Genomic DNA, 15,092 nt, shown 5'->3' with positions numbered 1-15,092 from the left:
ATAAGGACAGAACTACGCAAAGCTCCTGTTCTTTAACTTCAATTTGGGCAAATGGGTGATCATCATAGTGTGCTTTCTGCATGCCTTCCTAAATATCCCGGAGGGAGTCTGCAAATTTTCTGATCTTAAACAGACACAGATCTGTCTTTCCTGATACGTCCCATTGTAGTGGTTTTTCTGAGTATATATGTGTACTGCCAATGAAAAAGTTACCTTCAGAACTTGCAATCTGTGTTCTCAAAATCAATTCGGTAGCAGCTGCAGCTGTAGCTTCTTTGATTCCTGTTATTTTTGCGTTTTACTGCCGAGCATATGGATATGAGCCGATTAGTTACTCATGGTAATAACAATTCTTGATTCTAGTGCAGGTCAAACCCAATGATGGGAACATGGTGTAATGATCATTACGCAGAATTATCAGCTAATCACCGAAAGCAACTTGCAGTTACTGTAACAATGTAAAAGTACGTATCGGCCTACGATACGAATCCTTCTGGTTGAATGAGTGAAGAACAGGTTTCCTAATGATGCCTTGATCCTAATCCTGTCACGGATCATGTGTTATACCTCTGAACAGAAAGATCGTTTCCCTTCCTGTAATTTGGTCCGTATGGAAATCATACATTACTATGTACTCGAGACTATTATTAGCACCCGAGAGATCTCTTTGTAAAAGCAAATTGAGCATGCTTGCGGTAGTAATCATTCCTCTTCTTTTCATTTTTCGGCCTAAAAGAGAATCTGTCTGCGTGGTCCAACCACCTTGATTCATCTCATTCAAACGAACAGAAGCTAAATGTTAAAGATGTGGTGAAAACTTACATGTATTGCCTGCCCCGACTACTATAAATAGAGGAAGAAACTGAGACCCAACTACTTGCAGATCAAAACCGAGAAGAGAACTTCCAAAGATGAAGACACAACACATCCTCCTGTGCTCTCTGATAGTTGTGCTTTTCCTAGTCGAAGCACGGGTCACAGTAGCAGTGACTTGCAAGCCGACAGAGTTGAGCTCATGTGTGAGCGCGATCACATCCGCGACTCCGCCGTCGAGCCTCTGCTGCAACAAGATAAAAGAGCAGAAGCCCTGCCTCTGTCAGTACCTCAGGAACCCGAACCTTAAGAAGTTTGTGAACTCCCCCAATGCTCGTAAGGTTGCCAGCACTTGTGGCACACCCTTCCCAGCGTGCTAGGCCAATGTCGGAGCTTTTTAAGTAAAAGGATGTGGTTTCTCCACGGAGAATCTTTTATGGCATATAAGAACTAGATGGGTCCTTGATTTTATCGATTGGTGTTGTGTAGTATTATCGTTGTCCCAGCAGAGGGAAGGCGTCGAGTCTACGATGAGAATAACATAATTGTCGTGGTCATAGGATATCATATCGAGACTTTCTTGTGCTTGTTATCGTGTGCTACCTGTTTCTAGTGAACTGTTTATTTGTCGTGACTAATCCCGTGCCACATTTTCTGGTTTAGTGCTACGCCTGATTGCTGCTAGTCTCTCTCAATTCATTGCTTCACAAGGAAAATAGCTTTTTTGTACTGACAGAGATCGGTGATGCTGTGTGATGGGTAGCAGCTGATTTTCATGGCCAAGCTCGATAGGAATTAAATGGCCTGAGAATGTCACATGTGAAAGAAACTAAAAGTACTGAGTCGGCTTCATTCTGCAGGAGATCAGGTAGTACGAGCAAGGTTGGTGATTAAAGCACGACTTCTGATAGAAATGAAAATCAATAAGTTTGAACAGTAAGTACTACAAAGTTGCTTAGAACTGAGAAATTATATTATTAACCCGTAATCACACGAAATTTCGTAGCAACTACAAGATAGCCGAATTTAAGTAAATCCATCCAGGATACCAGAAATATGCAAAGATCTAACCAAAGATCCAAGTAAAATTTCACCGATGACTGTACCTAAAGCATGAATTTTACTCCTATATCACTATATTAACATGTAAAATACACAAATATCACATGTTCGGTAACTCGTGTCCGCTATCAGCATTGTAAATCCATAACTGCATTGCTCAAGCCCAACATTGTGCAACTCTAACTCGAACTTTCTCCAGTTTGTTTTATGTGAACCACCTGGCTTCCATGGAAAAAAAAAGTCTGCTGCAGTAATTCCTTCAAATTACATCCTTGATATCCTAATTTCTGTTTTCCTTTCATGGTAATGGGAAATCTGATTTGTACATAAATTTTTTTCCGAGCTCGAATGCACTTCATCCAAAAGCATCGTTGTTGAGACGGGGTATCCTCATCCCGTGTGGTGTGTAAAGACAAACTTATCCTTGAAAAAAACTTATCCTTGAAAACAATCATCCCGGAATCACCTCGAGTAAATGCCATGCGAAGCAAAGAACTGGAAATCGGGGTGATTGACTCCAAGCAGTCTAAGTAAATTGTCCGCATCCTGTGTTAGTGAATTCGCTCGGTGACGCTCGTGGACCCCATTTTGAGTCCACATGGATCCTTTGAACTTATATGTTGCCATCCCGGTGACAGGCAGTCGAATCTTCGGGACACTTTCCATCTCTCTTGGATAGACCATAATTGGAGATTGAGCCCCTCCACTTCCTGAAAATCAAGCCCAGTTCTTATCTTGGTGAGTAATAGTAGATGTACATACGCAGGGCATATTGAATAGCTTCATTGAAAAAGTGAGGCAAGATAAAACAATTACCTCCCATAGGCATGGAGAGGGTGTGATATGTTAGAAAGCAAGCATCCAAATCTTTTAATGTCGGACCAGTCGGTATTCTGTATATGGGATACCTGTCACCATATCGTAAAATCAAAGTCAGAATTCCACACAATGCTTAACAATGAAGTTTAACAGTAATAATTACAATAGTATCATACCATGCCACTGAAATCCAACTGAATGGAAGCAAATCGCAACTTCTTATTGTCTTCAGAGCAGGAAAACTCCGGGCAAGATCCATTACCTGAAGAACATGAAAAATGATAAGCCATTAGAAGGGATTGTTAATAAGTTGAAATGCTGCAAAACATATTTACGAGAATACCTAACCTTGTCAGCTAATGGTTCTCGGCTGTAAGGTGGTTCTCGTTCCAAGTACTCGAACAGTAGGCAACCTCTAGAATTCCCTCCACCTTCACCATTGTCACTGGAGAAGCCTTCTTGTCCTGAACTTTGGTCATCACTCACACACAGTTCGCCAATTTTAAAAGAGATCTCATTTGCTGAGCAAGAAAATCTAGCTCCTTTCTCAATTTCGTAGTCGCTGCTTCCATCACTACTTGAGTCCTTGCAGTAATCACCATCACTGTCCTCGCTACCTGACCTGCAAAGTGAACTGGATTAATCTAGACGGACATTGTTTATAGTATAAACTGTTTGAAACATTAACTTATGAGATGCATGCAACTTTCTTTTAATGATGACATTAGTTGAATGGAATGATATTATAGAGGATTTTATAGGACTTCAGTCATGACTCTAGAATGTAGTGATCAAGGAGCATCAAGACTAGTCCCCATAGATGTCTCGTGCATATTAAAATAAGGCATTCACCATTCCACAGTTCGACTTTGAAAATTTTTTATCCAAACTTTAACAGACCCTTTCAATTAACAAAGCCTGAGCAGGGGATAAACTTGAAAAATCAATTGTGTGCATAGATTTGATTCCGATCTTCGAACATCCTTTGCCCCTGAACTTATTAACTGAAAATCTAAGGTGATATCTTCTGGAGAATCAGCCACCTAGAGTTTTTCTTGGAAATTAGGACTGTAAACAGCAGCTGAGGAATCAAGCTGCAAGAAGGAACCATCACATAGAACAACATGCTCTTCAATTTCCTTATCACAAAACTACCAAAGTCGTACCTTAACCTAAGCATGCTACAGCACATCAAATGGGAGGAACTTGCAATATGCTACTATGCAATAACATGTGAAATGCAGGATCCCCTGCAGCAAAAGATATGTCAATACCTTGATTTAGAATTTGAATGCGCAGCAGGACCATATAATTGGATACCCGATAGATATGGGACGTAGTATTGGATGACACAGTTGCTTCCATCCAATAGAAAAGGCACTCCCGCACCATAAGCACTCCATTCCCTAAATGACTCCCACAAATCGCCGAGTGAGAAGTAAGGTCGGAACTCCACATCACAAGTCTTCCACCCCCTCATTGTTGTCTACACCAAAAGAATCGATACAATAAAATTTTCAAGAATCCAAATACTCTAACAAAGATCGTTGAAAGGAATGCAACAATGATAGTGATCTCAATTTGGCCAAAGAGTTGGAGACAACATAGTTCATAATCTAAAAGCTCCGGACGGACCGCGGGGCTAAGAGAGATCCAAACTTTCCTGAGATATACTCTCACAAACTTAGCCCATCGAATTTGATATCAGCCACTAAAGGAATTCGATACCTTTGATAAGTACTTAGCTGGGACCGAGGGAGTGGTCGACTCCAAGAACCGTTCAAGGTTACTATGAGAGGCCACAGATGGGTCCTTAGAATACCTATCTACCGATACTGCAGCCTCCTTCGGCCTTCCATGGTCGGAAGCACCAGTCCTCCTCTTCGTGGACGAGTTCGGGCTTTCGACCACATCATTTCCAGATTGCTCCGAAGCTTGTCTCTGGAGCTGATTCTGATTCTTTCTTGCTTTCACAGGAACGTAAAACCGATCCTCGCAGTGGACCCTCCCGAACTGCAGCCCGGTCCCCAACATTTCCAAGGAAAAAAAAAACGATGGAAAGCTTCAAGCTTTAGGAGAGCTTGAAGGGGGACTGACCGGCAGAACCAAGAACAGATACACAAGAACCGTCTATTGCCTATCCACCTTAACTCAATCTAATCCAAGACACTGAAACTCAGCACTAATTCAGACAAAACAGAGGAAGCCCACAATCTTATCCTCTTCAATAAACCAGATTGAAGCCACAGATGATCAAAACTGATGAGATCTTCAGAACCAAAAGACCCAAGAAACCGTGGAACTCGAAGAAGGAGCAGAGGATCGGGTTGAGGATGAAGGAAGTAAGCATGGATTGGGAACTGGGTATTGAGTGAGGAAGAGGAAAGATTGAAGCTTTGGGGATGGGAGAGGGAGAGGTGAAGATGGGAAAGCTTGAATGAGTTGTAATATAGGTGAAGAACAAGAGCAAGGCAAATCCTCCCCCCCCCCCCACCCCCCCCCCCCCCCCCCCCCCCCTACACTTCTTTGATTTTTTTAATATAAACAAAAAATTTCCCACCCAGAAAGAAATTGATTAAAGAACCAAACTATTCATATTCAATTTAACAATGGATTTTCGATTAAAAAATTATAATAAAATGGGATGGTGAATTGGACGATGGAGGAAAATGGGGACAGTGGAGGGACATGCTGGTTTCTAATTGGTGGCTTTGTTGCTGCAGAGGATTGGGTTCCTTACAAACTGTCAGTGACACGTGCAAGTCACGAGTGGGTTGGACACATCACATTTTCACCCTCCCTCTTCCCCGCCAAAAAAGATTATCAAAAACTACGGTTTTAGGAAGAGTAAATTGACAAATTAGTCCTCTAGAGATACATGTTACATCAAATCTGACCTCAAATTTTTTTTTACATCAAATTGAACATTGAGAGATTAAATATACATCAAATCCGACCTTAAGAAATTTTTTATATCAAATTGAACCTTGAGAAATTAAGTGTACATCAAATCGAATATTGAGAGATTAAGTGTACATCAAATTCGACCTCAAGAAATTTTTTACATCAAATTGAACATTGAGAGATTAAGTGTACATCAAATCCGACCTCAAGAAATTTTTTACATCAAATTGAATATCGAGAGATTAAATGTACATCAAATCTGACTTTCCATTAGAATGCTGACAAAAAATGGATGGAAAAATCTAATCTGGCGTTCAACAGCTGATGTAACATTGTTTGATTGTTTTCTTTCATTTTTTTTATTATTTCCCATTTATGTCTGGCTTAAAATAGTATTTCCTATAGTTCCCTCATTTTTCAGTTGGAGGCGGGAAAAACTTCCTCCTCACGACGCATCATCCTCAATCGCTGGTGCTCTCGGCATAGAAAGCTAGAGGCAATGAGAGAGAGGGTGACAGAGAGATTATGGCGGCAGCGAATAACGAGTCTACACCGAGAGCACCAACGATTGAGGAGGACGCGCCGGGAGGAGGAAGTTTTTCTTGCCTCCAATTGAAAAGTGAGGGAACTGTATGGAATACTTTTTTTAAGCCAGACAGAAATGGGAAATAATTAAAAAAAATAAAAGAAAGCAATCAAACAGTGCCATATCAGATTTTTCCATCCAGTTTTTGATGGTATTCTGACGGAAGGTCGGATTTAATGCACACTTAATCTCTCAAGGTTCAATTTGATGTAAAAAATTTCTTGAGGTCGGATTTGATATACAATTAATCTCTCAAGGTTCAATTTGACGTACACTTAATCTCTCAAGGTTCAATTTGATGTAAAAAATTTCTTAAGGTCGGATTTGATGTATACTTAATCTCTCAAGGTTCGATTTGATGTACACTTAATCTTTCAAAGTTCAATTTGATGTAAAAAATTTCTTGAGGTCGGATTTAATGTACACTTAATCTCTCAAGGTTCAATTTGATGTAAAAAAATTCTTGAGGTCAGATTTGATGTACCATGCATCTCTAGAGGACCAATTTGTCAATTTACTCGTTTTAGGAACGGACTTTATTTACATTGTAAGAATTCGAATTTAACTTAAAATAGTTTCTGGTTAGTCGATAATCAAGGGAGAGTTAATCCATAAGCTAATGAGGAATTGAAGATTCTATCAGGGTTGGCTTGCGAAAAATCACAATGATTATTCATTTCTTATCCGTTAGATCATCTTACGTAAGATCATGGTCGTACACGGGTCCAAAAATTTTTAATATTAAGATTCTCTCATTATAGTTTGACTATCGATATTTTTGGCTACGCATCTTCTCGCCGATGATCGATCTCGCCTGTGAACGAGAAAGATTTGCTTCGATCTTGAACCAAATCGAAATGTACCGGTCAATCAAATAACATAAAATTTAATTACTTAAGAAAATAAATAATAAACAAACACTAAAAATCATCAAATTCATTATTTTCGAATCTCTAAAATTGAAAGAAAATTAAATCTCCTCAATGCTCGGCATCGCTCCTCGACCACCCACCTTTACATGGCTCTGCTGCTAGCACGCTCTGAACGGACTCATCCCCCTCCTCCCACTTCCCTCTTAGTGACATTGGTCGAGCTATTTGCCTCCGGTGACTCCCAATTATATGTCAATATTTGGCTCGTACACCCAATTATATATTATATGTTGGGATTTTTTAATGAAAGATACTAGTGGGATCGACTCCAATTCCATTCTTGCAACGTCCAATCCCAAACTCGAGTACCCCATAGGAATTGGTTTCAAGTTCTGAATCTACTTAGCATCCCTAGCTAGAGCCAACTGATCTTAGTATCAAGTTCTAAAGAAATAGATACTACGGTGTGTTTGGTTTTAGAGTTAAGTAGATATGAGTTTTAATTTTAATTGGGTTGTAATGATTGTGTTATTGAATTATGAGAAAAAATATGAAAAAGTAATGAATAATTGAGATAAAGTAATGATTGTATTGTTGAATTTTTGAAAAAGTAATGAATACTTGAAAGAAAGTAATGATTAATTGAAAGAAAGTAATGATTGTATTGTTGAATTGTGAAAAAAATAATAAATAGTTGAGAGAAAATAATGATTGTGTTGTTAAATTGAAAATAAGCAGAGTTAAGTGAAGTAATGTTAAAATTAAAGTTAAAATTGATTTCTGAAACCAAATAAGGCGTAATAGTAATGATATAAATATTCTAATCGTATGCCTGGTGGTTTAAATAATTTTTGGTGATTAGGTAGTTTAAATTTTAAATGAGATATAAATACTAACATCCATGAGCTCATAAATTTTTCAGTGAGCAGATTGTCTAAATTTTAAATGAGATATGAATTTCCGACTCGTTCACGGGCGATATCGATTGTTAACGAAAAGATATGTGATCGACAATATTGATAATCAAACTATGAATGGTGAATCTACATATTAAAAAATATTGGACACATGTACAGCCAAAATTTTACTTAATATGATCTAACTAGTAGAAAAAGAAATAATCATGGTGGTTATTTTTGCTACCAAATGTTTGGTGGCATGTGAAACAGTTGTCTTGGCATTCCAAATTTGAATCTTCTTCCATGTAAATGTAGTTCTTTTATGGTAAGAATTCATTATGTAGTTAGAAAAACCTGTAAGTGCTGGAGCTCAAAGGAGTGTGACTGTTGATTACTCCAAATCCCTAATTTTCTTTTAAAAAAATGTATACATATGTCATGGTTTCACTTAAAACTAAAACAAATTACTATTTTTTTTTATTTAAATCCTCTCCTATATCCTTTGTTCTTGATATTCTTGAATGGAAGGTGAAAATAAGAAATGGTGCAAGGGGGAAAGGATATTCTGAACAAAAACAAATATAAATCATGGTCATATATTAGATAGATGGTCAAGGGTAGATAAAGTCAACAACTCAACTCTTCTTCTTCTTCTCTTCTTCCTCTTGTCTCAATTGAAATAAAAAAAGAGTTTTATTTTTCTATTCAATGTTTTGTTATGTTTACAATTTCGCACCATTTCTTATAGTTTTATTTATGTAATTAATCAATCATATGTATCTCCGTCTTAGAATTAAAATTAAAAAATACGAATCCCATACTAGCTCTTACCGACATTTCTCCTTTAGATATGATACGTTTGGATCCATATAACAAAGAGACAAATATAATATATACCCCTTAGGGCCACGAGTAATTTTTTTGTGACAATGAACACTACAATTTTAGTGTTATATTGTCCTTTTTTGGGGGGCTTGGAATTTCATTGTAGTTTTTATTATTATAGGAAAACTAATTACGTGATAAAAACGAAAGATGAAAATCTTGCAAAAATATCTTTAAAGAATAATTCTACAATCTCCATTTCAGGTGAGAATATTCAATCTAATGTAAATGCATTGTTTTTCTTTGTGTGTATAATCAATTAACTATATATATACAATCTGCAAAATAAATAAATAAATAAATAAATTACCATAAGTAAAATGAATATCGCAAGATGAAAATTAAATTTTCATTGAGTTTATACAGGTTTGAGCCCATTTCAACTTAAAAGCTCAAGCTGATAAGTGGTGGTACACAAATCTCATATAAACCCATCGATATTCATTCATTTTTTTAATGTGGGATTAAACATCCTCAACATCCACTCTTGCAACGTGTAGTCTATTTCTGTTTACATGTTATCACGTGCCTTTAAACACCCGCCCTCAATAATTGACCTCGAGCTAGGCTCTTCTTTCGTGCTCGAACGAGGGGGGACTAACACGAGGCGTACTTTGACTGCACTCGACATACCGGGCCTGGCGTAGTGTGGGCGCTCACACGCGCGTAGGCACGAATACTCGTAACCTAGGCTCTAATACCAAATTAAATTTCCATTGGGTTTATACAGGCTTGGACCCATTTCAATTTAAAAGTTTAAGCTGATAAGTGGTGGTACATAAATCTCATATAAACCCATGAATATTCATTATTTTTTTAATGTGGGATTAAGCATCTTCAACAATGAACGTAGTAGAATCTCGTTATGAGGCCGGTGGAAGGATGGATAAATTTAATGCCGAAGAAATGAAACCTTTGGACCCAACGACCCCGATGCCAGAAATTTCTTGTCATCATGTCACATGAGAGAGAGGGACACCCACCAATTTGGTCGGTCTACATATTATTTGGGCCCTCAAGCCTTTTTTTTTTTAAAAAAAGATGAAGTATTAATTCATATATTCTCACAAATCTGATAATTTGATGGCTTCCCTTTAAGGCTCTATCGATAGGCCTGCATGAGTGAATAAATCTGGCCCACAGAAAAAAGAGGATTGGGATACATTTCAATGGACGGTTCTTGTTCATGGAGCCCACTATTGGCCGGCAATCTGGACCTTTCATTTTTCCCCCCCTTTATTCTCATGATTTGAATAGTATTATCCATCAAGACCAAATTAAAAAAACAAAAAAAAGTAGGGCAGAAGAAATTATTGAATAAGCCGAGCTTGATAATATCCTACCCACAATCCCCGTTTCGAGTAATATATTGTTATTTGATGATTAAACACACTCAGCTATATTTATAGTTGTTCGGGAGTGTAAGTACAGTGTTTTTTATTCAATACGCACAGTCGATGTGAACCGCTCAAAGGCAGAAGTGTTTGATCTCAAGAAAGATATAAAACGATGAATTTATTTAGTTAAAATTGGTTTAATTAACGATATTAGTTGAGGATAGGACCCCATCATTGAAGAATTAGATGGACACTCTTTTTCCTTGCATCGATGGGTCGGTTGATTTGCATTGGTTCAGATTTGGATTGCAGCTGTTGTTTAAAATTAATGTTAATGTCACTTTTCAAAAATAATTACACTAATTAAGAAAGCTAAGTCAAATCGGGATTGTATTAGTTAATTATTTTTAAGAAAAAGAGCAGAAGAATAAATATCTCAATTTTATGATAACATATACAGTTTTGCTGTGATTTCAGTATAACTAAACTTACTTGAACTTTGGTTAGAACTACCACAATTCTTAGCTTGCCCGGTTGATATAATTAATTAAGAGACGAATCTTATGCTTATTTTTTTTCGGTAAAAGAAATTAATCTTATTTAACTGCGCCCCGGTCTCAATGAAATTTAGCACGAACTTGGTGATAATATATGCATGTATTGCAGTGTTTAAGTAAGCAAAATAGTTTCGAACATCGGATGACCTCAATATATATCAGTACGTAAAATGTCTTCTTCCAATTCTTAACGAATTAGTTGATAACCTGCCTACGGCAAGGGCATTTTATGACAAATCATTTTTTTTTGAGGTGCTAATATATATACACACACACACATAATTTGCACCTAGAGAAAATAAAAACGTACTGAAAAACTTTTGAGTTATTTATACTATCACCATTCAGGGGCAAATTTAACAAAGAAACTATAAAATTTTAAAGTGAGATCAGTTAGTAAGAATACGAAAAGTAGACAATATAATGCATGATATCTCTCACCATTTGCTCCGTCTGTTTTCCATTTTGGGACTTTGCATTGACAATTAATTTGATTTACAATGCACTCAAAGTAGAGGCGATACATATATATATAAACACATAGTTTTTCTAAAAAAAATTAAGATTCTTTTGCAATTTAACATTTTCATTAATGATTTGGTGTTAATTAGGAAATTTCATATAATGATTAGTTAAGTGTCATAATAATTAGATGCAGGCCTACATATTATGTAGTTCATACACATAGCTTAATTTGTCGAGAAAATATTATTTGCCAAGAATATATTTAATATCTGACATATGAATCAAATAAGTTTTCTATATTTGAAAAAACCTTTTAATATTTAAATTCGATTTTTCATGAAGAATTAAAATCTCCAAACAGTTAAAAATGCGATCAACCACGAGTTGAGGGTTTCAAAAATGTGAGTCGTGACGCATATCCTTGCATTGCTGCCCGATTTCTTTTTTTGTTAAATAATCGATAATTGATTGATTTATTTGAATCACCTTGCTGCAAACTCGTGCATTTTATATATTTATAAAAACTGTCCGAGCAAATGCTTAATTTGTGTAACGCTTGATATGATTCTTTTCTCTTTGTACAATCATATGCTAGTAATATCAAAACATGCCTGCCTCTTAAAAAAACCCGGTAAGACAAGCAGTAAAGGCTAAAGATCCACGAGATGGGGAGTGGTAATTAATAGTTAGGAGATTAACCAAATGTTAGAATTAGGGAATAATCCCAAACAGTACTTTCCTCAATTTTTGTCCTGTGTCTTTTGCTGTTATTGTTTAACTTGACCAACACATCAAATGGTGTGGGGGATACCCCTTTATCAATTAATTAAGCCGTCTAATAAGGACATCTCGCCAAAAATTGCCATCTTAAGCATACACATTAAGATCATAATCAAACTGGTCAAAGTTCCGGGTCACAGATGAGTCGTCCTCAACTCACGTCCCATTCTTGAATATATATCAATCAGTCGCACAAAAGAACATCAACAATGCCGAGGCTAAAATGTTTTAGTTTTACTTTACCCAAAAAAAAATGTTTTAGTTTCTAAGAAGAAGAGAAGGAGAAACCGTCAGATTGATCACATTGCATAGATATCAGCATGAAACGATAAATCTCCAGGTCTTCGGTCGCAAAAGATGATGTGAGTGTGGATCCGATCGGTGGTCCTAATGGAAGGGATGAGGATAAGTGCACCTTTGTTTAAGTGTCCTGAGATTGGACAGAGGAAGATAAATTAGATAATGTATTAGTTTTTATTTTAAGAGAAAAATATAATTTTAAAAGAACACGATAATATATAGGTATACATGACATTACGTGACATTGTGATATTGTATGTGTTCAGATTGTGAAGTTTGAGAATGTTGATAGGGGTGTTGGAGCCCACTGCTCTTAACCTAGTTGAACTTTTGATGAATTTTCTGTGAATTAGGGATACATCAACTGTCAACTTCAGCAAGGATTATCCACACAGCATATTCCCAGCAAAAATTCCACAAATGTATTAATCAATTTGGGAAGGAGGAAAAAAATTCAATCATTGATTGGAGACCGTTTTGACTATGTAATCAGGCGTGTCTGAATCAATTTGGATTTAAAACTAATGCATGTTATGGTACAAAAATCATACTTAGAAGTATAGATGTATCGTCCCTAACATGTTATGAACATGTTTGATTTAAGTAATGCATCGGGTATTCAATTTAAAGAAAAATGACAGTATACACCGAACAGTTGTAAATCGGACATATATAATAAATATAAAAAGTAACCGTAATTTTAAGAACTAATATATCACCCGAGATCACAATGCTTTCCGTGTTTGCTTGTAAGTTATGTCGTCGGATTGCTGATTACATATATAGAAGAATATGGAGATCAATAACCATATGTTTTATGAGAAAAATTAGGCGAGTGAGCTTAGACTAGTAAATAGTACCTTAGGTTGCATCGTGGCCCTAGCCCACTCTAACAACAGCTGAGGGCTCTATTGGGCCCAAGGAATTAGCTTCCTCAAGGTCCTCATGTCACGAAGCCCTACCGAGGTTCTTATCGACTATCTAGTTTATCGGCTCTCGCGGAAAATGAATATACATTGATCAATCGAGTGATTTCCGAACAACCGTAAGTGATCAATACACACACAAAAAAAAAAAAAAGGTCGACCATGGAATCACATTTCATTCGAATCATGTTTTGAATAGAGTGTATGTATTATGGGCCAAAACATGAAGTTGAACTTCACGAATTCCGTTGCTTAGATAACTCGAGACATTCCAAGAAGTTTGACATGAGATCCGAACATGAGGCTGGATATCAAAAACACAATCATAAACAGAACAACGATTACATCTCTAGACATTATATTATATCATTTTGTTATGATCTTCTAACTTAATTGTCAATATTTTTCGATGGCTACTGGATGAAAAGATCATATATGATCGGATTGAATATCTTATTTTGTTAACAGTGACAAGCACTCTTTTAGTACGCAACTTCAAAAGATCGATCTGTTCCGTCTAATTTAATCTAAATATCAGTAATGATTATTAATGATTAGATAAGTTAAAGCATTAGACAGTTCATGGTCAAACGTTGGGACCCTACATAGTAAGCCGACTTTGACTTGAGAACCAAATATTGAAACCATACAGAAAACAATTTCGATCCATCCATCCTATGGGCGAAAAATATAAAAATTTGAGACACTATTTACTCGAATGCCAACTTTTATTATGCCCATTAAATTTATTGAATATGTCTTTGTCTATAAAAAGAAAAGGGAAAAAATATAGATATATAGCTTTTTTTTCATCATGAGAAAATGAGTTTTGGCTTTGTAATTTACAGAGCGTATGTCATGATCGATCCAAAATAAAACCGTTCATCAATATAATTCGTGTTTTACCCGATGATGAGTTATTTTAACCCGAATTCTTAGATCTAGAAATTACATTTGATGTAAATTACAGCCCCTGCGAACTATGCTTCAATGGCACCTAAGAGCATACATCTTGTGCATTTCTTTGAAGCTTCTCATCAATAAGACAATAACAAATGGACAAAAAATGAATTAAAGGAGGCCATTAATAATCGACGTTTTACTCTTTTTTATAACAACCAAAAGAACGTGGATGTCACGCGTCTTCTAGTCTTCTACTATTTTAACTGCAAACATCAATAGACTGATATAAATTAATAATAATCTTATATGAAATGGTTTTTTCAAGAAAATTTTTCAATAGTGATGAAGCATATATCATTACATACAATTGCTCGACGAGAATTACAAGATTAAGAAATTGATAGAATTTTCTAAAGTAATATCAGGAAAAACGTAACAAACAACTAAGTAATCAACATACAGTAGAGTTAATAAGATTCGCCTTGCAGTTAAAAATAATTATTTTCATGAGAAATATTCAAGTTTGAGTCACTTAAAAATTATACAGAAGAATACAATAAGGTGAAACCCAAAATCCCCTATTGTAATGAAAAAAAAAAGAGCACATTAGCAGTCAACTCTAATGTCTTGGTCTCGACTTCCAGTCGACAACAAATATTTAGTTTAATTTATTGTGCGTTTATAAAGTAGATCTGATCATGACAAGAAGAAGGTTAAAAAGACAAGAAAATGATCGACAGACTTCGCTGTCGTGCATAAACTCTACTCTTCGTCATAGCAGTTGACTTGACCTCGGGCACACGGTTTTTCCTCTTTGAACGGGTCAATTCTGAAAGCAACTTGTTCTAAATTATTAGCCATCTTATTCCAAAAAAAAAATTAAAAAAATTAAAAATATATATATATATATGCTATATATAAAGTACGAGGTATTTATCAAATTTTCATTATTCTTGATGACTTATCATTGCATTCTTTCAGATT

General features: G+C 36.0%; 1 protein-coding gene across 1 annotated transcript; it reads right to left on the bottom strand.

The window, feature by feature from the left end:
* Positions 1–1,764: 1,764 nt before the first annotated feature.
* On the bottom strand, positions 1,765–5,197 carry LOC116213923. The gene is made up of 6 exons (XM_031549071.1): positions 4,423–5,197; positions 3,969–4,180; positions 3,043–3,316; positions 2,871–2,956; positions 2,692–2,783; positions 1,765–2,585 (listed from the first exon to the last, which is right to left on the bottom strand). Exons 1-6 carry the CDS (start codon positions 4,726–4,728, stop codon positions 2,338–2,340), a joined length of 1,218 nt encoding a protein of 405 aa, XP_031404931.1. The 5' UTR covers positions 4,729–5,197; the 3' UTR covers positions 1,765–2,337.
* Positions 5,198–15,092: the final 9,895 nt, after the last annotated feature.

The sequence above is a fragment of the Punica granatum genome, chromosome 7 (genome assembly GCF_007655135.1).
Source record: "Punica granatum isolate Tunisia-2019 chromosome 7, ASM765513v2, whole genome shotgun sequence".
NCBI lineage: Eukaryota > Viridiplantae > Streptophyta > Magnoliopsida > Myrtales > Lythraceae > Punica > Punica granatum.
Note: the sequence above shows the minus strand (reverse complement) of the source record. Positions and strands in the feature narration are given on the sequence as shown.

What these genes read in the sequence shown, in the direction of transcription:
- LOC116213923 (XM_031549071.1), bottom strand. Translation starts at nt 4,728, where the DNA reads ATGTTGGGGACCGGGCTGCAGTTCGGGAGGGTCCACTGCGAGGATCGG. An exon ending in CAGCTAAGTACTTATCAAAG is followed by an intron (nt 4,181 to 4,422) that starts GTATCGAATTCC and finishes CTTTTGGTGTAG; the next exon opens with ACAACAATGAGGGGGTGGAA. An exon ending in GAGAACCATTAGCTGACAAG is followed by an intron (nt 2,957 to 3,042) that starts GTTAGGTATTCT and finishes CATGTTCTTCAG; the next exon opens with GTAATGGATCTTGCCCGGAG.